The 24,373-nt window shown below is 46.2% G+C and overlaps 1 protein-coding gene across 1 annotated transcript; it reads right to left on the reverse strand.

Annotated features, from left to right (window-relative positions):
- Nucleotides 1-522: 522 nt before the first annotated feature.
- TRIM42 (tripartite motif containing 42) lies at nucleotides 523-22,956 on the reverse strand (the record flags this gene model as incomplete). Its single annotated transcript, XM_081159962.1, has 5 exons — nucleotides 523-609; nucleotides 7,974-8,198; nucleotides 12,883-13,706; nucleotides 18,158-18,855; nucleotides 22,616-22,956. 5 exons carry the CDS (start codon nucleotides 22,954-22,956, stop codon nucleotides 523-525), a joined length of 2,175 nt encoding a protein of 724 aa, XP_081016088.1.
- Nucleotides 22,957-24,373: the final 1,417 nt, after the last annotated feature.

Raw genomic sequence — 24,373 nt, forward strand, 5'->3', positions numbered from 1 at the left:
GGAGCTGAAATACAACTGAGGCCTAGATGTTATCTTTAGGGAGGAAAGGTCAGGGCATCTAAACTGCAGAGCCAGTGATATGTTACTGGAGGATAGGTTACCCTGGGAGTGAGGTTCTTGTTTTCCCAGCTTTGCCCCTTGCAGGGCTCTCTGCCCTGGTGAGTTCCTGTACCTGCCCCATCGTCCTTGCTCTGCTCACGGCCGGCTGCCTGTAACAGTGCTGCGTACAAAACGCCACAGAATTCTGAGCCCATGGCTAGACCTGAGCTAATGGAGACACAGAGACTTGCTGAGCATTTTGTATCTTAGTTTCATAGTAATGAGCAAACAGCAAGCCATGGCATCAGGCATTCCTTTTATTAGCTCTTAGAAGACTCCTGCTGAAACACTCAGAGGTCCTAGGAATATCTGCAACCTCATCGGAGAATGTGGTGAGAAAATACATATACGTATGTGTGTGTGTATATCTGTATGTCTATTTTGTGGTGTGTCTCTGAGGTTGCTGCCCACTCTGTGGGGGGCTCAGAAGCGCTTCTGGAGGGCAGACTGGATATTCTTCAGCAGGCCCCACTTAGCTCGGTTCTTCCCATGCCCATCTGGTGTTTGCACCTGCAAGCAGAAGCAGAGCCCATGACACCAGCCCCCGGGAAACAGCAGCTCCCGGAGCCGGGCCCCTGCTGTGTGCCAGGTACTACACACGTCATCTCATTAACCACTCAGGACAACCACATGAGGCAGGTGCCACCAACCCCATTTTATAGATGAAGAAACTGAGGCTCAGGAGGATTGGGTAGCTTTTCTAAAGTCCTGCAGCTAATATGTGGTGGGATTGCGATTTCACAGACCAGGTTACACTTTCTTTAAGACACTGAATGTGAATGAAAGCTGATGACAGTGTCGGTGCTGCCACCCCAGATGGGTTTTACCATAGAGCAGCCCTCTGGGTCCTCTGTGGCCCCTGGAAATTGCTTCTGTCACAGCTCTTGTCATTTGTAAATGTCAGCAAACGTGTATGACTCTCTTACCAGACTGTGAGCACCTGGACTGGAGTGCGTGGAACTGATAGCCCTCCATCTCTGTAATTCCAACACTGGTTATGGTAAAGAGACGGTTCTTAGAAAAGTAGATGGAAGATTAATAGAACGATAATTTGTAAATCTGCCAGTTGTTTCTCTCTGATGTTTCGTATTATCTTTGATCGCAGTGATTGGTCAGTGCTACTAGGAAAGGCAGACTGCACTGGGCACCAGGACCCTCCCAGAGTCCCGGCAGCTCAGCGTAGATGTGGGTGGGTCTCCAGGTCTCACCTTGAAGGTGGTGGTTTCCTCATATCTCTGGTCTGGCCGCACTCCCCTCCCTTCCCAACACACACTTACTGAAGAAGAGGCATTTAGGGAGTGAGGCTGAACTCTCAGGATGAGACAGCCCACTGTCTAGGTGGATCAGGGTGGGGGTGGGTTTGGATGACCAAGAGCAATGTTTGTACAAAGTATAAAGTATCTGTATACAATGCTTCTAACTTTTTATGTCTGTATTCCAAGGGAAAGGGGGGAAAAAAAGAGACACTTATTATCATTATGTTCTCTAGTTTTACACAATTTATTTTCAGTTTTAGAGAAAACAGGGTTTCATGCAAGGTAATATCATATACATGACATTGGATTACCCATTGCCAGATAAAAATGGAAATAACACACAGAGGTAACCCTGATAAAGGTTATATAAATGATGCAAGATGTCCCCACAGAGCTCTCAGGGGACGGTGAGGAAGGGAGAGCAGTGTTGTGAGTGACTGGGAATTGGCTCATAAAGAAGAAGGGATTTGAGTTCTGCCCTAAAGTGAGTCAGGATCTCCAGAGATAATGACTGTGTGAGGCCTGTGAATGGGGCAGTGGGGACTGAGGTGTGTCTGTGAACAAGGGGGTCAGATGAAACAGTACAGAAGAAACAGAGAACAGAGCTTGAGATACTAAAGAAGTTGACATCATAGCTGAAATCTCCTTCCCCACCTCAAATGCTCAGAAGCTTTTCCAAATGAATTTCACCAAACTTTGAAGAAAGATTTGTTCTAGAAAATATAAAAAGAGCAAAAGCTTCCCAGCTCATTTTATCAAGCTAGTAAAATATTGATTCCAGAACCAGATGAAAACAATACAAACAAAACATTATAGGTCCAGTTCACTTAAGACCATAGATGCAATAAAACAAAATAAATATGAGTTAACTAAAGCCAAATATATTTAAAAATGATATATCATACACATAGAAGATGATTTAATAAATGTCCAGACTTATTTCAGAAATATCTGTTGTCTTCAGATTGAGAGACTCAATGTCTTACCAATCAAATTTTTTCTGCAATTTTCTTTTTTGAGTAATTCAATTTACTTCCAAATTTATATAAAGGAATACAATTTTATGATTAGCTAAATGGACCTTAAAAAAAATAAGAAAGATAATGTATAGGCTTACCTTAGCAGATCATCAAGACATCCTAAATTTGAAAGGTAAAACTGTACAGTTACTAAAAGAATATATGAAAGATTATCTTTGTGATCTGAGCCCATGGAAGGACTTTTTAAACAAAACTTTAAAAGGTCAAACCATAATTGAGGACTTTGATCACATCAAAATTGAAGATTTTTGCTGTTTCATGAAGTATGCTATGAACAAAGTTAACAGATAGACATCAGAATGGAGAAGCTATTAGCAAAATCTAAAACCATTACCTAGACTATATAAGGACATCTTGCAAATCATCTAGAAAAAGGAAAGAGCAACCGAAAAATGGGCAAAGGATATTAGCAGTTTAATTATAGAAGAAGAAATCCTGAAAACTAACAAGCACATAAAATGAAATGTAAAGCGCTAAGAAGATAGCGCTTTGTACCTATTGTGTTAGCAAAACAGTGGAAAGTTGGATCATGCCAAATGTAGGTGGGGTTAGAAAATAGGGGCCCTCATTCATTCCTTGTGGAAGTGTGCATACATGTAGTCAGATCATACTCCAAGACCCAGCCATTTCACTCATGGTGTGTATCTGGTGAGGGATGAGTGTGTCCTCCCAATACCCATGTGTGGAAGTCCTGCCTACGGTACCAAAAACTGTGACTGTTTGGAGATAGGGCCTTTAAAGAGGTGATTAAGTTAAAATGAGCTTGTTATGGTGGGCCCTAATCTACTCTGACTGGTATCCTAATAAGAAGAGAAAATTTGGACACACAGAGACACATCAGAGAGGCATGTGCATCGAGAAATGTCTCTCCGAGGATGCAGTGAGACGGCAGATATCTGCAAGCCAAGGAGAGAGGTCTCAGAAGAAACCAGACCTGCCTTGATCCTGGACGTCTAGCTTCCAGAACTGTGAGAAAATTAATTTCTGTTGTTTAAGCCACTCAGTCTGGAGCATCTTGATATGCAGCCCCCAGCAAACTCACACCCCGATCCCACCCACTAGGTGTCATGAGAGAGGCTGTTCCCTGCGGCATTGCTGGAAGCCACCTGGTGTCCGTCTTGGCCGAGCAGACAGGTGAAATGTGGCGAACAAATGCACACTGTGGAGGGTAAGGCAGCATTTGAGTAAGAGCGATTTTCAACCTTTTTCATCTCAGAGCACACATAGCTAATTACTAAAATTCTGTGGCACGTGAAGAAATATATTTTTTGCCAATCTGACCCCCACCCTCCCAAATTTTGATTCATTCACAGCAGATGGCTATTGTTGTGTTGGGACCCAGGTAAGATGCCCAGGAGGCCAGGCAACCCTGACCCATGGCCAGGAACCCCCCTGAAGTCAGCATGAGCAGGAAGGGAGCAGCCCTGCAGACTCAGGGGTGTTGGCAAGGCTGCTTCCTGAGCCCATGCCAGACATGGGTGGGGGTGGGGACTCCAGTACAGACTGAGAAGGAATTTGAGAGGATGGGTGGGGGCGGGGGTGGCTCATTTCCTGAGGAGCTACAGGGAAAGACCCAGAAGAGCACCAGTTTGTGACTATCGTTGGGCCTGAATTTTTACCTCCAAATCTGATGCATCCTGGGTCATCCCATTGACAGGTTGTGGTAGACAGAATAATGTCCCCTAAAGATGTCCATGTCCCAATCCTGGGAATATATGTTACATGGCAAAGGGGAATCCAGTTGCTAGTCAGTTGGCCTTAAGATGGGGAGATTATCCTGAACCATCAGGTGGGTCTAAGGTGATCATGAGTCTTTCAAAGTGGAAGGGGGAGCAGAAGAGAACCAGAGGGATGGCCGTGTAAGACTTAGCCTGATGGAGCTGGGTTTGAAAACGGAAGCAGGGGCCATGAACCAAGGAATGTGGGAGGTTGCTAGAAGCTGGAAAGGGCAAGGAAATGAATTTTCTCTTAGAGCCTCCAGAAGGAATGCAGCCCTGCTGACACCTTGATTTTATCTGATAAAACTCATTTTGGATTTTTGATTTCCAGGATTGTCAGATAACGAGTGCATTTTTGTTGTTTAAGCCACTAATTTGTTACAGCAGCAACAGGAAACCAGTGCACAGATGGAAAGGCTTTGTCATGGGACGAGTTCTTGGAAGTTAGCTGAGATTTGAAGCCAGAGGGAGACAGTCAAAGTAAGGAGACTATTTTCAGAAATGGGTGGTCAGCAGGTACATTGAGCGTGAGAGGAAGAGCCAGAAACTGAAGAGAAACTGAAGCCAGAGGGTAGAGGGCTACAAACGAATTTCTCCATTCCTTCAAAAATATCAACTAGGGTCTTGGCTGTTAAAGGCTTTCAGCTTGGGACCGTGGACAAGGCCAATGGTCTTGAGTAAGGCCAACACAGTGTCTGTCCTCATAGAACTTGCAGCCTGGTGGGTTTGGGGCTTGGACCCAGGTACACCAGCCCAAGTCCAATGTCCTTTCCAATGCATGATCTTGCTTTTCAAAGAAATAAAAGTCTGGCTCTGACTGCTGCTTTCTTCGATGATATTCCCCTAGAGTGAAGTGCCAGGTCCCCAGGGCTGAGCCTGCCCTGCATCTGGTTATGGTGCAGGGAGACAAAGAGCTCCCACCTTGAATGAGACCTAGCTTCCCACTCAACTCCTTTGAGCTACATGAGGTCAGACACTTTGTCTCTATGAGCCTGGTTTCTTCATCTGTAAAGTGGAGGCTGTACTCCCCGCCTGCCAAGTGGTTGAGAAGATCAGTGATAAAGAATATACAGTGTCGGACACAGAGCTGCCTTCAATAAATGGCATGTTTAAAAAGTGTTCAAGTTAATTTCCATGCTTCATGGACTATACCTCAAATAAAATCCCTTAAAAAAATCAACAAGCCCCAGACTATGAAAATCAAATACAAAAGGTGCTATTTCACTTCTTTTACAAAAGTACATATGATAGAAATATTGTGTTTTGGAGAAGAAATGATTCTGCTGCCTCATTACATCATTTTAAATGAAACCTTTCAGGAATACCTGCCCAGAGCTGATGCCAAAGGAAAAATATTTCGATTTTATAGGAAAGAGCCGAAGTCATTACTTTTATGAAGCTTTATAAATGTCATTCAAACACCGTCTTATTTTCATTTGCTATTGAAGCCTTTACTTATGCAAATCATGACAAATGTTAAGGAAGCCAGTGTTTCCCCTGGAATGCTAATATAATGACAGAGAGGGAGGAAGAATTGCTTCTGAAGGAAAAATCTATATTGCAGCTCTGTGACTCTGATAAAAATGAAGCTTCCAGAAAACCTCATTAATTAGTGCTCTGCTCATTTAGAAATTGTGTTAAAAAGCAAAGGGACCGCAATGAGTTTCCTTCCCAGACACGGAGTGCAGATTAATCGCATAAACACCGTTTCAGGGGGAATGTTATTCTTGACTGATTGTATAAGACACTTAGGAGCTTTCAGGCAGCTTTTGCTACTTTGTAATTATTAATTTTGTCTATCAATTTATTTCTTCAGTCTTTAATTTAGACATTCATTCACATATTTATTTGTGTGCTCACATTCCACTCATGTATTCACTCAATAACCATTAAGAACCTGCTCTGCGCACAGTGCTGTTAGCATTGGGGGAGAAAGAAAGACGAATTAGACGTGGATTTTGTTCTCAAGGAGTCAGAGTTTAAGAAGGATGAATAAACATCTACATCAGTCTTCCAGACCCATCCCTGTCCCTAGCATCTAAAAATGACATTGATAACATTGAAAAAAAATTAGTAACAGCACTGAGTGCTCTTCGTGGGCAAGACATTTTTGAGGAATTTTTTTTTTTAATGAGAAGGCAGATGACATTAGATTGAAGGAAAAATCCATGGTCAGAAGGACATGCTACAAAACATGGTAGCTGCTGTGGGTGTGCCAGGCTCTGGAGAGAAGAGCAGCAACAGGAAGGGCTCTGGGGCAGCTAACTGACAGGGAGACTGGCTGGGGTATAGCAGGGGGAGCAGCCAGCCTGTCTTTCTCACCCCACTTCCTTCCCTTGTGAGTGTCTGACCTGGGGGGGGAGAGGAGGGAATGCATGTGGGTCCTGGGCTCCAGATGCAGAGCATCACCCCAGGAGCTGCAATCAGGAGGGAGTAGAGAGCCCCACCCCCAGGAGGCTTGCTGAGCAACAGCAAAATCCTGTCCCCACTTTACCTCCTGCTTCCCTTTATCACTAGAAGTAGCAACAAATCTGATTCTCTTCTGCAAGCATTTGACCGGAGACAAAGGGGTGTCACCAGTCAGAGAAAGGGGGGAGGGGAGAGACAGAGAGAGAGAGACAGAGAGAGAGACAGAGAGACTAAGTGAAATGATGACTTTCCAGTTCCCTTGGGTGTCAGATGCATGTTCTGGCTGGAAGTGGTATCATGAGACTCCTCTTTCTCTGTACGATAAATTGCCCTTCAAAAGATTTTATTTTTCAATTACAGTTGATATTCAATATTATATTAGGTCCATGTGTACAGTATAGTGGTTAGACAATTATATAATTTACAAAGTGATTCCCCTGATTAATTCAAGTACCCACCTGGCACCGTACATCGTTATAACAATATTATTGACTATATTCCCTATGCTGTATTTTACATCCCCATGACTATTTGTAATTACCAATCGGTACTTCTCAATCCTTTCCCCTTTTCACCCAGCCCCCCAAACTCCCCTCCCTTCTGGCAAACATCAGTTTGTTCTATGTATCTATGTAAATTTTCCTTTTCAAAAGCTGAAATGGATGGACATATTCTCTTTTTTGCTAAAGAATTCCTGATTAAAACATAATCTACTCTGACTCCAAAGAATACCGTCATTGTTGTATAGTAAGATAGCTGGGCACAATCTTGGTATTTTTCTCCGTTTTCCTTTGAATATCAATAAAATTAGACTGGTGAATGTATGTCCCTTGGGGATATAGAGAAGAACCAGCCTTGCATCACAAAGAAGACTTGAATAATCTTGTACCTTGTTTTTTGGAGTCCATCCTGACCTGTTCGGAGGTTCTTCCTTGACTTTTAGGTAGGCAGCTAGTGAATTTTTTTTAGCATAACCATATCCCAAATATTACAAGGGACATACTTATACTAAAAAATACTTGATGTTTTCCTGAGTTTCTAATTTAATTGGGCGTCCTGTATTTGTATTTTAATCTGGCACACAGTTCTCCCTTTGAGTCCCCACAGGGTGAACACGTAACTCTTCTGTCCTCACACCACAGTTATTTGTTTACTAGACCCTGAGCTCCCTGAAGGCAAGGATTATGTCTTATTTTCCTCTGAATCCCTACATCGTAACACAGTGCCACGCACAAATGTTTTTTGAATCAAACTAAATTAATAATTCTTAGGCTGTGTCTGCAGAGTTGGCTGAGGCCAGCAGCCCTCCCTTTGGCCCTGAGCAAACAAGATTTTTGGAATTAGAGGGGGCCGTCACGTACATGGTGGGTTCTGTGGTTTCATGATCATCCTAACAGGCCTACACCCAGAGCTTACAGAGAAAATCTGTCTGAAATGAACGTGCACAGTACCTTGCAGATGTCACTCCATTGCCCAGGACCACTATCATTGATGGCTCTGACTTTAAACAGGTATTCAGTGTTGGGGGTCAGGTTGTGCAGCTCCAGACTCTGCTGCATTATGTCCCGAATTTGTCCACAGAGCTCTGTCCTCACGTTGTTGGGAGGGCAGTTAATGAGTTCATAGAATTCCATCTCAAAAGAGTCCACGTCTTCTGTTGGGCATGTCCAGTAAACCTATGAAGACAGGAACATGTGGGTGAGGTCCTACTACACACCTCTCAGCTTCCTTTCCCATAAAGATTTGTGTCGCTGACTATCTGGGGGGTGAGTTTAAGCTGACCCCAGCCCCTCTAGCTGCTGAAGACTTTGAATGAGACCTTGTGCGACAGTATTAAAAGGCTGCGTGATGAGGCCTCACATGATGCTTGTAATGTGTTTCAAGAACAGAAAGATGCTCCTCTTTCTGTAACAGACGATTCCTGTTACTGTCAGTCATCATGGGGATGACCATTGTCTCCTAACATCGCTAATCAGAGTAACTACCATTTATTAAACACCTATTATGCATCAGATGGTGTGTCAGACATGCTTAATTAAGTCCTCACAACCCCTTGGAAGGGAGATTTTATTATCCCATTTTACAGTTAAGGTTCAGAAACAATCCTTTCAGCAAATTCCAACGAACCACAGAATCCTAGAAGGTGAAAAGTGTGTATCTTCCAACCCTGTATTTTATACACAAGAAAATAGAGTCCCAGAGAGGTGAACTGACTTATTCAAGAAATGGAGAATGTATGTTCATATTCAAAGCATAAATATTAGCCCTTGGGAAGAGATATATTATTAACAAGTGTCAATTAGCAGATGGTACCTGGCATATACATATTTTATAATAATTGTATTTTTAAGTAGATTTTGCATGCTTTATTTAAATTTTAATAAATTTAAATTTTATAATGTTTATAAAATTAATTTATAACTACTCTTTAAAAAACCCCAACAAAACAGACATTTATTTCTCACAGTTTTGGAAGCTAAAAGTCCAAGATCAAGGCACCTACAGATGTGTCTGGTGAGGGCCTATTTCCAGGTCCATAGACATCCTTTCTCTCACTGTGCCTCACATGGCAGAGGGGGTAAGAGAGTTCTCCAGAGTCTCTTCTTTTTTTAAATAAATTTTTATTAAATTTATTGGGGGGACATTGGTTAATAAAATTATATAGTTTTCAGGTATACAATTCTATAACAAATCATCTGTATATTGTATTGTGTTTCAAGAACAGAAAGATATCAAAGTGAAGTTTCCACCCATCACCACTTATCCCCCGCTTTGCCCTCTTCTTTCCCCCACCCCCTTTCCCTCTGGTAATCACCATACTATTGTCTCTGTCTATAAGGTTTTTTTTTTCCTTTAAAACTTATTATTAATTTATATAACAATAAAAATTAAGTTATTTTTTTCTGCTTATCAAAACAAACATACTCACTATGAAGTACTTGGAAAATAGAGAAAAAGTATAAGGGAAGAAAACAGACATTACTTATAATCCCACAATTCAGTTAATAATTGATTGCTATTTCTTTCCAATTTTGAAATACATAAAAACACATAAATTTATATAATTTGGATTATATTGCTTTGATTCCTGCTTTATATCACTTATTATATATTGTATGTTTCCCTACATCATTAATAATTCAGTAAAGCACCATTTTAATCACTGCCCCACGAATAATTTAATCCTTCTATAGTTGAACATTTAGGTTGTTTCTAATTTTATCTTTTAATAAGTAATGGTGCCATGAACACTTTTGGGCATGAATCTTCACCTGAATTTTTAATCATTTCCTTGGGAGGGATTTCTAGAAATAAAACTGAGTTTTTATAAAAACTCTTTAGGATTTTTAAGATATATATTGAAAAGTTATAATTCTAATTTTAAGAATATCTTCTATGCCAAAAACCTAAAGGGGACTGTTAGTCAACCATCACTTGAGAGATATCAACACGGATTTTGTCTTCTGCAGTACTGAGCACATGATTTCTGTGTGAATTCCATTCCATGATCCTAACATACGGATCAAGAATATTTTTATATCAAATACTACTGCCTGGAACTAAGTCTAAGTGTCCTCACCTGACGACCTATGACTTGACTAGGTTTTCCTATGTAGGCTTCTTTCTTGAGCTCATTCAGGGACCACTAACAGCTGGCATGGGGAGAGTGTATCCAAGTCCAAGTAGAGAGCAGATATCACCAATCCCTCCCTTTTGGAGTCAGATCCTGCCAACCTCCCAAGAAGTCTGAGTTGCATGGAGATGAGACCTAATGTCCCTGAGCTAATGTCACATACACTGCAGGCTTTGCTGTTCTAGTATCATTTGGAAATGTAGCTTCAGCTGCTCAGTTGTGGGCATGTCTTATGTGAAGGGCATAGACACTTTGCTTTTTCTGATGGCTCATGGGAGAGTTATGTTCCATGTTGCAACATAAGAACATTCTTAGTGTCAATTATCAACTCCAAAGCATAGATTATGATGTCTCAGGAGAATGGAAAAGGAAGGTTTGGCTTGTGTCTGGCTTTCATTTTCTTGTTTTAAGACCCTTGGTACAAAGTGTGGCCTGCATGCTGGCAGCAATGGCAACACCTGGAAGTTCGTTAGAAATGAGGGATCTCAGGCCCCACTGAGACCCACTGAAATGGAACCTGCATTTTAACAAGATCCACAGCTGCACATTCATATTTGAGCCCTCCCGCTTTAGACTTCAAGGATGCTAAAAGTGTTTGGAAGTGTTCTCAGATAATGGGGGCAAAAGATGGGCTCTGCCACAGGGAAGCAGGCCGAGGGCTGGCCTTGGAGAGGTACCTGTAGGAAAACCTAAGACAAGAGAAGACAGATGTCCCTGTAGGTGTCGGAAGCCGTTCCATCCTTGCTGCTTGACACAGTCCTTCAAGGAGGAGACATCTGCACAGCCAGTGCTCCATGGGGCTTGGCGTATGGCATACCCCTCTTCCCATGCTTGTTCCCCTCTCTAACGCTCTGTGTCCTTACCCGAGTCACTGCACCAGAAAAGGGCATTGCCCTAGCTGGAAACTTTTCCCTAGCGGGGGAGTCGGATGGGACTGGAAAAGACAATGATTCAGTAAAAGCCCCAAGGAGTACAGGAAAATCTTGTGCCACTTATGAGAAACTCACACTGTCAGCAGAAAGTTTAGGACTTGTGAGGCCACTACCACAGGGGGAAAGGACTGGGTCCTGGCCCCTGCTGACTCGCCACCTCAGGGCCATCCACAGGGAGCCCACCAGTGAGTTCCCACAAGGAATGTATTACTAGGGATGTTTATATGAATGGAAACTCTGGGAATCCCCACAAGGAAAGAGCAGTCTAGGAAAGAGATTATTTCAATCTACACCTGAACCCTTACATACACAGGATATTACAATGAGGACGGACACCGCATAGTTAATTATAAAGGCAAACATGCACAGGTACAAACACCCCAAGCTTCTTAGAAAGGCTAGGGGGAACAGGACCCCCTTGGTGCCTGTTAGATGAGAAGGTGAAAAAGGCTTTGTGCGAACAACTTTAAAAATGCCATTGTAAATTAGGCAGGCAGTTCCCTTATCTGACGGACAGCTGCGGGGAATGCAAGTGGGGAGACTGAGGCTGGGTGCCAGACAGGCGGTCAGTCACCACAGCTAAGAACAATCACGCGCAAGCTGCAGAGCCCTTACTTAGGACTTGCATAACCTTCACATAAGAAAAGCTGGCTGAGTTATTCTCCTTTTAGCTATGTAGTAGAGCAATAAAATAGTAACTTCAAAATATAAATAAAACAGTAGGTAAGACAAAAATTAACATACCTAAACAGATGTAAATTCTTTAAAAGGTCAGATAAGAAGGTACATTCATTAACTGTGAAAGGCCAAAACAGAAAGCGGAACATAGCATGATGTCTTGTTGTTTAACCAGAAACAAAATCAAATAGTATAAATACAGTTGTAGGAAGGCAATAAAAAAGAAGCTGATTGTCCTCATGCTCTGAACGCTGTCTCCGTGTGCTTCCGTCATTCTTCTCTGAGGCCGTCCACACCTTTGGGGACCCCTGGACCACGGGGACTGGACCCCGGCATGTAGGGAACCGTAAGATGACAGAAAATATCTCTAATAGAATATCTAGTTGCACATTAACCTTTTTTTCTTCCCTGAACTTTAACAGAGTATTCGACACACAGTTCACTTTAGGTTCAGCTAGACTTGAAAGGAATGTTAAGGGAAAGGCTATTCGTCTATGTTAGGCCAAGAGCATCGAGTAGAGGTTATGATCCTGAGGAGCCAGGTGATGGCAGTTGTAGAGGTTTATGACAGACCCCCCCCCCCCCCGTTCCCCTCAAAAAGTTGAATCTTAGGAGATAAGAATTGGAATGCCATTGGGGATTATCCTTCCAATCTTTCCAAATCGTGGAGAGTCTGGATATTTTCTTTAGGAGCTGTAGCAATTTAGAGGTATCATAGCCAATAGATAATAAAACCTGCATTTCTAATCCCAATTTCTGGATCTCTCCACTATTACAGGCCTTCCATACTTCCCAAGCAGTGTGTTCAAATTATTTTGCTATTATTGGGCTCTCTTTCAATAGAGAAGCTGCCTTTGAATTGGGGTGGGGCTTTCAGAAGTACTTCTGACTATGAGTTAACATTGTTTGCTTTAAGCCAATCTTGGGCTGCTTGGATTTCAGAAACATATCCCTTTTAAATGGGCTTACCACAAAGAGTCCAGAGGAGCAGATCTGAGTGACCAGACCCTAGACTTCAAAGCACTAGGTACAATCTTTCTTGACTACCTGCCTCCATTCCATACCCTGCACCTCATGTTTCCCACAGGGCCCAGAGCCCCAGAGCCTTTTTCTTACCTTGGCAGCTCTTGGATACACCAGAGTCTGGTAGATAACAATTGGGCCTGGGGTTTGCACAGAGCTCTCATTGAATGAGTACCAGTTGTGGAAGCTGCTGCAGTTCTGCAAAGACTGGTTTTCGGCCCCTGCGCTCCAGTAGGTGTAGAGGCCATCTGTGGTTTTGGCAGGTGTGGTGGACTGCGTTCGCCCATAGGTCTCTAGACCTATCTTGACCTTCTCTCCTCCACTGGTGTTGAAGGACAATAAGGAGGAGCTTCGCTGGTATATCTGCTGGTTGCCCAAGCTGTGAGTGCTAAAGGTGACCTTCCTGGCAATCATTATTTCTGAGCGCGCGGGATAGGGGGAGGGCAGGGAGTCCCCTGAAGAGCATGCCTTCTTGGGCCCCATGGGGAAGAGCTCATGGATGGCACTGGAGAGCTCAATGAAGTCCAAGGGGATGCAGTTCAAGGCATGGAGCCGGAGCTGCGGGTCAGGCCGGTAGGTGGTCTGGATGCCATCCTCAATCTGATCCACCAGAATCTTGGCAGACTGCAGGAACGCCACTTGGCCCGTCTCCTTGAGCGCTTCCTTGGAGTAGGCGATCAGGCCATCCATTTCGTTCACTTTCACGGTTGTGACCCTCACATATCTTTCAATCTCCTTCTGCCTGGAGACTTCTAGATTCTCTACCTGCTCCATGATCAGTTTCTCTTTTTCCTGGAGAATGCCGCGCAGCTTGAGAAATCCATTTCTGATCTCTTTTCGCTTTGCCTCCTTGTCGGCTTTAAAGCTGCCCTTTAAAATGTTGAATTCCATTAGGTCGTTATCAATTTCGTATCGGACTGCAAAAAAACCCAAGTTAGTTACTTCAGCTAAAGCTCTCATCTCCCCAGATGCCAAAGCCAGTAGAAAATGGGAGCAAATTACTTTGGACTCAAGGAAGTGGTTGGAGAGGGAGGGAAGGCACTTGTAGCTGGGCTGAAACATTCTGGAATGCATTTCATAAAATGATTTATAAAATGCACTTGGCTTCCCTCAGTGCACTCTTCCCTTCCTCCTTCTCTGATACTCCCCTCAGGTGTCACGGTCGTCCTTCCCTGGCACACTTCTATCTTATAACGGTAATCCCTGCGGCCTTGGGTCTGAAGTTGGAAGTTCAAGGCCACCCTTGATACTAATTTTCACCAGACTTCACTGGTCAGCAAATTGGACTTGAGAAGATGTGATGTCACAAAGTGCCTGCATTCCCTGTGTGAGGGCTAAGCTTTTGCAGGGGGGGAGAAAGGACTAAACTTCTGATGATGCTTCTAAACGTTTCCTGCCTCATCCATGGGAAACCTAGGCCTAGACAACAGGGCTGCTCTCTCCCACGCCTTCTTTTCTCTGCTGGGGGAGTCTGTGCTCTCGGGTTCAGCTGGACTCCCTCTCTTGACTCTCCCTTACTTCCTTTCAATAAAGGGTCTGCTGTTACACTCCAAGGAGAACCCAATTCATCCTGCATTCCTCTCACATGGTATTTGGATTTTAAGTTCACTTAGTCATTCAACAAACACCGACTGGACACCTGTTCCATGACACATGCCTTTCTAGGCACTAGGATTACAGATACGAGTATGAGAGGGCACCGATGCTCAGGGCACTGATAAATCCAATGATACTACAACCCAGAGGACACTATCATAGGGGACCACATATCTTGTCTCTATCTGTGAAATGGGCACCTTTGTTGGCTTTACAGGGACTTAGGCATTAGGTAGAGATTTGAAGACATGTAGCCTATCCCAAAGAAAGGTTCTTCCATGAAAGGCCAACTCTGCAGGGAGTTGGTGAGCTACAATCCTCACCAAACTGTACTCAGGAGTGGGGGTGACTGAGTCTTTTGTACACTTGGTTCTTAACATAGTCCTGGGTCCACAGTAAGCCAGACCTTTGTGGGTGGTGGCCATTGTCACAAAGATATGCATTTGAGTAAGAGAAACCCTGGAGCTTTGTCAGACCATGAAAACAGGGCCCAAGGCTGTCTTGTTTACCACTATGAGCAGGGGATGGAGAGGTGCCTGAAAGGCGTTTGGTGAGTGAAAGCCATTCCATCCCATTTTTTGACATCTCTGGGGTGGGTATCAGCACGGTTACTCTCCTGCCTACTTTCTGAAATCCCCGTTTTCTTTGCCCACTTGCCTCCCTCACGCTGGACTGGAAGGAGTGAGGGGTGATGCAGAGGGGGCTGGGCAGGAAGCTAGCAGGTGTGGTTTCAGTGGTGCTGAGAAGCGCCCCCTGCCCTCCCCAAATGAAGCCCTACTGTGACGTATGGTAGCTGAAATTCCACTTCATGCATTAATTTCTTTGACTATTCAATAGTTAGTTACTCACTCTCAAAGATTCCTGGATAGGAAATTTCATGCTTTGTTAGGGATTAGTTAAGCTTAAATAGAGCAAAGTCCTGAGAGGCAGGATAAAAATTTCTCAGGAGGGGAAAGAGGCAGCACCAAGAGAGGAGGGAGGCGGCCAGAAGCACCCCTCCCCCTTACAAATATGACAGCTTTGCAAGAGCTGGTGTTAGAGCAAAGTCAAATCAAGGTCTCTTTCAGGCAATATAGTTAAATGCAGCTATTATTTATTAAACATGTATATGGATGAAATCCACATATTGCACATATTATGGATCATACCCATATCTTATGATATATGATAAGATATTACACATATCTTTCTACAGGGAAGATACTGTTCCTATTTATAGATGAGGAAACTAAGGCTCAGAGAGGTTAAGTGACTGTCCAGTGTTACACAGCAAGTAAGTGGGAGAAACCAGGGCCCTGTCCCTAAGTTTTGTCTAACTCCAAAGCCTATATTTTTAATTGCTCCAGCTGTGGTTCTCAGCCCTCTGTGAGCACCAGAATCACCTGGGGAACTTTAAAAACCATTCTTCTCTTGGCCTCACCTGCTGAGATTCTGAACTGGCCTGAGTTGGGGCTCAGGAATTCACGTGAGGGAGTTTGCAGCTAGGTTTCGAACTAATCCAGGGACTCTTCTGGGTCTCCTGTTAAAAATGCAGATTCACACCCAGTTGGGAAGGGGTGAGGCCTGAGGTTCTGCATGTCTCAAAAGCTCCCAGGGGATGCCACTGCTGCTGGTCCTAGTTAGTAAAGCTCCCAGGCAGTGTCAATGTGTAGCTGGGGTTGAAACTACAGCTTTAAACACTCAACTTCTCTCCAGGGCTCAGAGTTCCTCAAATAGTGTTCTCAGATCACTTGCTTTTGAATTACCTGGAGATCTATTTAAAATGCATATTTATGGCACCTCCCTAGAAAGTGAATTGAGTCCTTAAGAACAAGTTTGAACCCTGGTTTAAAATAACATTTTTTTGTTCCCTTAATGAGGATAGACTAGCTAAATTCTTTGCCTGTATGGATATGCCATGAAGGTGGTCCCTGCCTCCTTTCTAGTCACTGGGCTCTCTGGAATTTTTACTGGTGTCCCCTTACCCTGACTTGAATTTCACTGTCTGACTTCTAGATGCTGTGGACTCTGAGAAAACTATCCTAGGTTTCTCCTGTGTTAAATACTCAGGCTTTCGATGGTTGCTATAGCAGGCTACAGGCAGCAGCCCCTTCCCCATGCTGAGGCTCCAGGCAGTAAGAACCTCCTTGAGAAAACCCTCCAGGAACCATAGGGGCTACCCGTTTGCTTGGCACCATGGTTTCTTTAATATAAAGGTTTCCCTGGTGGTGGTTCTGAAACTGAATAAATGTCAATAGATGAACAATGTTCCCAGATATGGGGCAATTGAGAAGTCAAGGTATTCCTGAAATATTCATGCTGGTGAAAAGTCCTGGGTGACACAATTAGCAAAGCCAGACCCACCTCTATGTCTAATGGGACTTTTCTATGCAGCTCAGAGAAAAATTGCCTCCCTCTCCTATGTCCAGGCATGTTTACACCATGACACTGAAAATCTAACAGGGAAAGGGCTGGGTTGACCTGGGCACTGTGGTCACTTGACTGGAGGCTGATCCTTAGGGAAATAGACCATAGGTGTGGTGGCTGTTGCTGGTGTTTTTCCATATCTCTATCTTTAGATTCTGGTCACTGTTTAGCACAGAGTAGATAGTCAAATGAACATTGTGAAATTAAGATGGGTGTTGAGGTCAGATCGACTGGGTCTGCCATTTACTGGCTGTGTTTGACAATTACTTCTTGGAAGCCTACTTGTCTTATCCATGGAGGAGGTTCTAATGCCTGAACTGTAGTGTTATTTAGAAGAGTAGACATAATTCTTCTAAAAGGACTGGGAAACATAGGTCTCTGACAATGGAGATATTCCCAGGGGCAAAGGGCCCTAAAAGGATTCCTGAGACCCTCATGTCTCATCAGGTGAATGTCCACCCAGAAATTACAGGGCTGTTTGCTGAACCCTGTAAATATTATTGTTCTGGGTTCCATCGTGGACACTAAGGTCAGTTTCCCTTATAGAAACATTATATGTAGCCAATATAAAATAATCATGAGCAGGCATGCAGATGAAAAACAAGCTGTTGACCAGAATGTTTTTGATGATTTCTGCATTTTCCTGTTTTGTGTTTACTACCAGTGCATTTACTTTGCTGTTTGCAAGTTTCGGGAAAAATCCATAAGGGGAAATTTTAAACTGAGGTAATTCTAAACACCGACTTAATTCTTTACCCCCTGCCCAGCCGGGCGTGGCTCAGCGGCTGAGCATTGACCTAGGATCCAGGCGATTGGGGCACATGCCCAGGTTGTGGGCTCGATCAATGACTCGCTCATCATTGATGTTTCTGTCTCTGCTCTCTGCCTCTCTTTTCCTCTCTCTGAAATCAATGGAGATACATTTAAAAAAAATAAAAAATTCTTCACCCCCTGCCAACTGGGAAAGCACTGCGGAAATCCAGCTCTAGGGGTGAAACAGCTTAGAAAGGCTCTCAGAACTTCAGGACACCATAGGATCAAACTCTTCATTTTCCAAAGGGGGAACTAGAGCCCAAGGTCATGAAGGTTATAACTAGGATTATAGAATCTTTATGGACTTGTGTGCCAGATGGTGGGTTTTTGTTGCTGTTGTTGTTGTTTTTTCCCATGCTTCTCATAGAATAACTCATTTAATCCTCACAATCGCGCAATGAGGGGGTTACTGCTATTTATCCCCATTGTATAGATGAGAAAACCAAGGCACAGGGAGGTTAACTGGCCGGAGGTAGTTGCCAGGTACGAGCAGCAGGCCAACCACGCAGCCAGGCTCCGAGCTACTGCGGAGGGGAGAGAAAGGGGCCAGAACCTGCTTTGAACTTGGCGATGGCGCTGAAGAGGGCGGCAGACCGCTCAGAGCAGGCATCGATGAGGCTGACGGTGTCGTGGCCGTTGTGCAAGGAGGTCTTGCAGAAGGTGCAGAGCAGCTGGTCGTCGTCGCGGCAGTACTCCACGATGCGGCTGGACGGGTGGTGGATGCAGATCTTCTCGTCCTGGTCCTCGGTGCTGGTGTCCACGAAGACGTGGTCCTGCATGGTCACGTCCGAGTGGAAGGTCTTGAGGCAGTCGTTGCACAGGTTGAGGCGGCAGGTGACGCAGCGCTTGTAGGCGATGCGGCGGCTGCGGCAGACCTGGCAGAGGATGGGCCCACTGGAGCGGTCGAAGCGCCACTTGAGGTAGCCGTGCTCCTGCATGTAGCGCTTGGTGAGGCGCCCGCGCAGGTAGTTCTCGGGCAGCTGCATCCTGTGGCTGTAGGGCATGCAGTGCGAGCGGTGGCACACGGGGCACATGAGGATGAAGAAGTTCTCGGTGACCTCGGCGCGCTTCTGCAGCTGCCGCAGGCACTTCTCGCACAGGCTGTGGTTGCAGGGCAGCATGAACGAGTGCAGGCGCAGCCGGTTGCACATGGGGCACGAGAGGTGGTCCACCAGGTGGCTGTTGGCGGGGACCGGCCGAATCTCATCCAGCTGGGGGTCGCTGCTGCCGATGCGCAGGGCGGTCTTGGAGCTGAAAGGAGAAACGCAGGGAGGGCTGCAGGACCTGGGCTCCCGAGCTCGCTGCATTCCCCCCCTCCCAGAGGGCGGGGGCACCGGGAGGCAGGCCCGAGGAGCACCGGCGGGGGGCGGGCTGTCTGGGCCCCAAACCTGCCTCCACTATTTTTGCCCTGGGTGACCTCAGAAAAGTTGATGAACCTTCCTCTGCCGGTTTCCTCGTTATAAAATGAGGGCCCGCATTAGGGGGTTTCTTGCAAGGATGACAGTAGAATTTAATACCTGCAAGGCCTTCGAGAATAGAATCCCTGGCACTCAGTAAGTGCTTGGTGAGCAAGAGAAAAGCCTTGGAGGCTGGCCTGGCACTACCAGCCCGCCCTGGTGTTCTGTTGGCCGTAACAATTTCCCAGAACACCTACCCCAGGCAAGGCCATTCTGGGGCTCTGACGGAGCAAAGCAGAAACAAGACCCCCTTCATCACCTTTGAACTCGGACAAGAGCAAGAACATTGTCCAAACCACACAAATGGCCCAACACCCCTTCATCTGGGTAATGGGAGTGACTGCTGCTCTCTCGCTGATTGCAGCCTTTGGCTCCCTCTGTTCTCCCACCTTCTAGGCAAGATTTATTAAGATACCCAAGAGCAGATTCATACCTGCACCCTCACTTAAAGAGCCTAAATCCTGTAACTTATTGATGCCTTCTTACTGAGACACCGCACACTTAACCATGGTGCGTGTTCTCACTTGTTGCCATGAGGCAATGAATCCAGTCTCGTCCAACTACAGGTGCATTCTTGGTGGGTTTTGCCTGGAGGGCATTGGCATCATTATTATTAGTGTAGGATGGGACACAGAAGAGGATGGGTAAAGTGTCCTCCCCAGGACACCAGGAGGTCAGTCCTTAAGCCAAGCCGAAAACCCCAGTGTCTCATCACTACACAAGTGAGGGTTAGGGTCTAGGCAGATTGCACAAGGTGGAATGCACCTCTGTAGAGGTGTATCCTTGAGATGAGTTTCTTAACCTCTCTCATTCTCAGTTTCCTCATCTGTAAGTCAAGGCTCACAATAGTACTTCTTTCATGAGAATTTTATAAAGCCTGCATGAGATAATCCATGACAAGTGCTTAATGGCTGGGACCTACGAAGCATTCCATAGATGTGGCTGCTGCAATTATTACCCTCTACTACTAGCCAGCTGATGTCCACAGTAGAGGAAAGCAATGGTTAAGACCACAAAAAGTGTGTGCTTGTACTATTTGTGTGTGTGTGTTTTATTTGTCTAAAACCTGAGGCTGATTTCATGTATCGTAAGAACTACGGACAAAGTAAAAACATACTTGCAAAATTCAAGTACAACTTGGGGCAAAAGCACTTTATGAAAATAAAGGAACTAGCTGTGGGGATGGAGGTATCGCCAGATTCACAATTGGTGACTGTTTCTATTTCTTTTCCTCTGTTTCCAATAGTGATGTTTGGGTGTTGATCCTGACATGGCTGCTGTCCTCTTCTGCTTCTGCCTTCTTGCCACCCCTATATGCCCCTGTCTCCTTCCCCATTCCCCTGGCCAGAGACCTATGTCTCAGAGCCCAGACAACCAAAGGTGCTACCCGAGTATTCTGGAATGAGTGGCCCTGTGATGAAAGAGAACGCCTCTTGTGGAGGCTCAGGCTCCTGGAAAGCGCATCTCTTAGGACTTGGACGCTGGGCTCCAGGCCTGCTGGCCTCAGTGTTCTCAGCCCTGTTTCCTCTCTGCTTTCCCAGCCTCCTGCCTACGTCCTGAAGGGGTCCCCTGGAGGAACAGTTCCACTGGCACATGTTAGCTGGATGGACCTCTCTAGTTTGATAAGGTGGCTCTGAGAATCAAGGTGTAATATAGTGAGACAGTGTGAGAAATCAGAAAGAAGGGAGGGAAGGTGGTGTTGGGGGAAGAGAAAGAAAGAGAGGGCAGAGCTAAGAAACAGGTGTTAATGGCCCAGGGAGCTAGTAGAGATGAAAAAGGAACTGAGAAAAAGAGATGAGTAACGCAGAGAGGGATGAATGAACCAGAGTGGGGCAGGATGAGCGAGATGCTGAGCACTAAGTGGTGGCGAGAAACAGGGGAGATAGTGGTTCAGAAACCAGGAGAGAGGCCAGATGGAAGATAAACCTTCGTGCACCCAGAGCCAACCTCCTGACACTTATAATAGCATCTCCGACCATCTTCTGAAAGCCTCAGGCTTAGACAGGGGCATTCAGGGACTGTGGTCCCATGATAACACCATCATCTAGCAGCCTCGCCTTCTTGCCGAGACAACTAGCCTCTGCTCTTCTGCATGGCTTTCTCCCTCTCCCAGTTCAGGCCTGTTCTCCTTGCACCTGGGTTCTCATCGTACCACGTGGCAAGTCCCCTGATTCCCCTCCTTGTACCTTCCAGGCCATCTGCGGGGGTAGGGTGAGAGCTTTTACAATTCTGATGCCCAGGTGGTACTCCAGACCAATAAAATCAGCATATCTGGGGATGGGGGGCCAGATATCACTATTTTTTAAAGATTCCCAAGTGATTCCAATGCAGAGCAAAGTTCAGGAGCTATTGGCCTAAGGCATCTTCCCAAAGCACAGTGTCATCCCTCCTCTGTTGAAATGGGCTCAGGGACTCTCCTGGCTGATGCACAGAAAATGGGGCCATCGAGAGGAGAGAGGTGTGGACACTACACTTTAGAACTTCTGCACCCAGGACCTCTGGATTCTTTGTTCATGCAAAGACCACGAGAGGTCCATGAGCAGAGGCTAACATTTATTAAGCATCTACTGAGTGCTTAACTGCAAGACGGATCATATTTGCCCCCCCAAATTCACTTGCTCAAAGGTTCATTTGCTCACACACGTGCTTTTCTGACCCTTTGAGGCTTCAAACCTGGCTCTCTACATCCTGTCATAATGTCGAACTTGGATCTTTACGCCTCTGAGAAGTCTGTTTCCCCTCATGCGTGACATAAAAAGACCAGTTTAGTCATAGCAAGAGGAAAATATTCCATGCTAGATACAGAGGCCTAATGCGCCCAAAGGTTGTTAGAACCCTCAGTGCCATGCCCTCCGGATGGGAACAAAGAGAAGGCTGGCAGGGATGCACAGCTGCCCGGGGCCCTTATACGGGCCATGGGGTCAGCAGAGGCCTGTTGAAGGGGTGACCTTTTCAACGGGTGTTGCAGATGCCAAGAGTTCAGAGGAGGATGAGGAAGGGCAATTTATATTTGTATGTCACATAACAGATTACAAAGCACATACATTAATCCTCTCGCCCACCGAATCATGGCAGGTTTTACTCCCTCTGCGTTGCAGGAGAGCATTTTAAAATTAAGAGCACACAGACTCTGGGTTCAAATCCTGAGTGCATCTGACTGGCTGTATGATCCTGGGCAACTTAACCTCTCAGAGGCTGGGTTTCCTCAGTGGCAGGGTGGCATGGGGCGAGGGTTATGTGGGGCCACGCAGGCAGTGCCCGGCAGGCTGCTTAAGCCCCGGGTACCGGCTCTTGCTGTTGGCACAGGTGGGAGAGAGACTCTCAGGAGAGGACACCGCTCAGCCACACGATCGCGGAGCTTGGATTTGAAACTCAGGTCTATACGTGGTCAAGAGCTGTTTAGGACACACTTAATTGCTACAGAATTCCTGGCCTCCTTTCAGATAGGGAAACGGACTCCGGGCAGGGGCGCCGGCCTGCCCTGTGGACCCCCCGGGCAGCAGGGCCCCCCGTTGTCTGAGGCAGTGCGGCCCGGCGAGGTGCCCAGCGCTTACGAGATGCGGATGCTCCGGAGGCGGCCCTTGCGGAAGGTGATGGTGACGTTGCGGCAGCAGCGGCTCTCGTGGTAGTAGCACTTGACGTTGCTGCTGGCCGTGCAGCAGCACTTGCAGTTGGGGTCGTTGGCCCAGGAGCAGCAGCACCAGTGGCAGTTGGGGTTCTCGGCGCAGGTGCAGTGGCAGAACTGGCAGTTCCGCTCGTCCTTGTAGGGGCAGGGGAAGCAGGTGCAGTTCCGCTCGGAGGTGAAGAGGAACTTGCAGCACAGGCAGGAGCACAGGCGCGGGCAGCACCGCTGCCACGTGCAGCAGGGGGAGCACACGCACATGGCCGTCTCCATGGCCCCGCAGGGCGGTCACCTGGCCTCCGCCCGGCCCTGCTGTCAGCTCCCCGGGCGGCTCCCGCCTCTTCCTTGGAGGCTGCGAGAGGCTGGCTGTTCCGAGGCCTCCACAGGCCATGTCCCTACCAGCAGGCTCATGGGCTGGGCCGGCAGCCTGGGGCCGTCTGCTTATGTCACAATCCCTGCCTCCCCCACAGCTCACTATGCTGGGTGGGTGCCAGGGTGAGACCCGAGGGTGAGGCCCGGGGTGGGGGCAGGTGGGCCGATGGCCAGACGCTCCAGGCTTCCACGGGACCGGCTCCGAGGCGAGTTAAAGCAACGGGCAGCCTGGAGAGTTAGCTGTCGTCTGTCGTCTTCGGAGTTACGAGGGGGATTTCAGAAGCGATGTCTCTCCGCTTGGTGCTTTCCCTGCAACGCGGGCAAGTTGACTTTAAGATGGATCTTTATAGGCTGAAAGGCCTGGGTATGATTAATTGGAAAAGTAGACTGGCTTGATGTTCCTCTCCTTGGGTCTTTTCTGCTTGGATAGAACTCTTTACTGGATGAACAAAGCACGGTGTTTACAAATGATAGCACTGCCACATTCAAAGGGAATCGCCAGCTGGAGAAAGAATTAAAGGGGAAAAGATCTGGGTTCGCTTAGGCATTGCTTTCAGTAGTCACTGGGTTTGTCAGTGGCTGTATAGTCACTGCTGATTTTCATGAGGCTTCATGCATAAACCACTCAGAATGTTTCTTGGCCTTTTTGCAGCTTCATGGGATTTGGCGGAGGCTCAAGCTGCTTCCTTTCCCCCACTCCACACCCATCCCACTGTGTCTCTTCTACAGGAGGCTGGAGCTCTACGTGAGAATCTTCAGCTCTTCTGTTAGTACATGCTCAGTATCTCTAGAAATGACCTTATGTGTTAGGGGAGAACTTTCTTTCCATTTTATGAAGCTTGCAAAGATTAAAGGAGCAGAGATTTCATGGTCATACCATCCTATGGTATAAACACTGTCTTATTATTTTTCTAAAAAGAAGCACAAGTGAGAACTGAATTGGCTGCAGGAGTTAATTGCATAATTTATTGTTTCTCCCTATGATTGTCACCTTTATAATAGGAAGAACATTCACTGGGTGCTAACCGTGCCAGCCACACAGTGATGTTAGCTTCCTAAAAATGATAATTCTGGATCATGGGCTGGGTCCTTCCTTCCTTCCTTCCTTCCTTCCTTCCTTCCTTCCTTCCTTCCTTCCTTCCTCCCTCCCTCCCTCCCTCCCTCCCTCCCTCCCTCCCTCCCTCCCTCCCTTCCTTCCTTCCTTCCTTCCTTCCTTCCTTCCTTCCTTCCTTCCTTCCTTCCTTCCATTACTAAATTGCTTACTTCAATGAATGTGACGGTTTACACTGACACCAACAGTGCATGAGACACCTTCCCC

This window comes from Miniopterus schreibersii (assembly GCF_964146895.1).
Source record: "Miniopterus schreibersii genome assembly, chromosome: 15".
Classification (NCBI taxonomy): domain Eukaryota; kingdom Metazoa; phylum Chordata; class Mammalia; order Chiroptera; family Miniopteridae; genus Miniopterus; species Miniopterus schreibersii.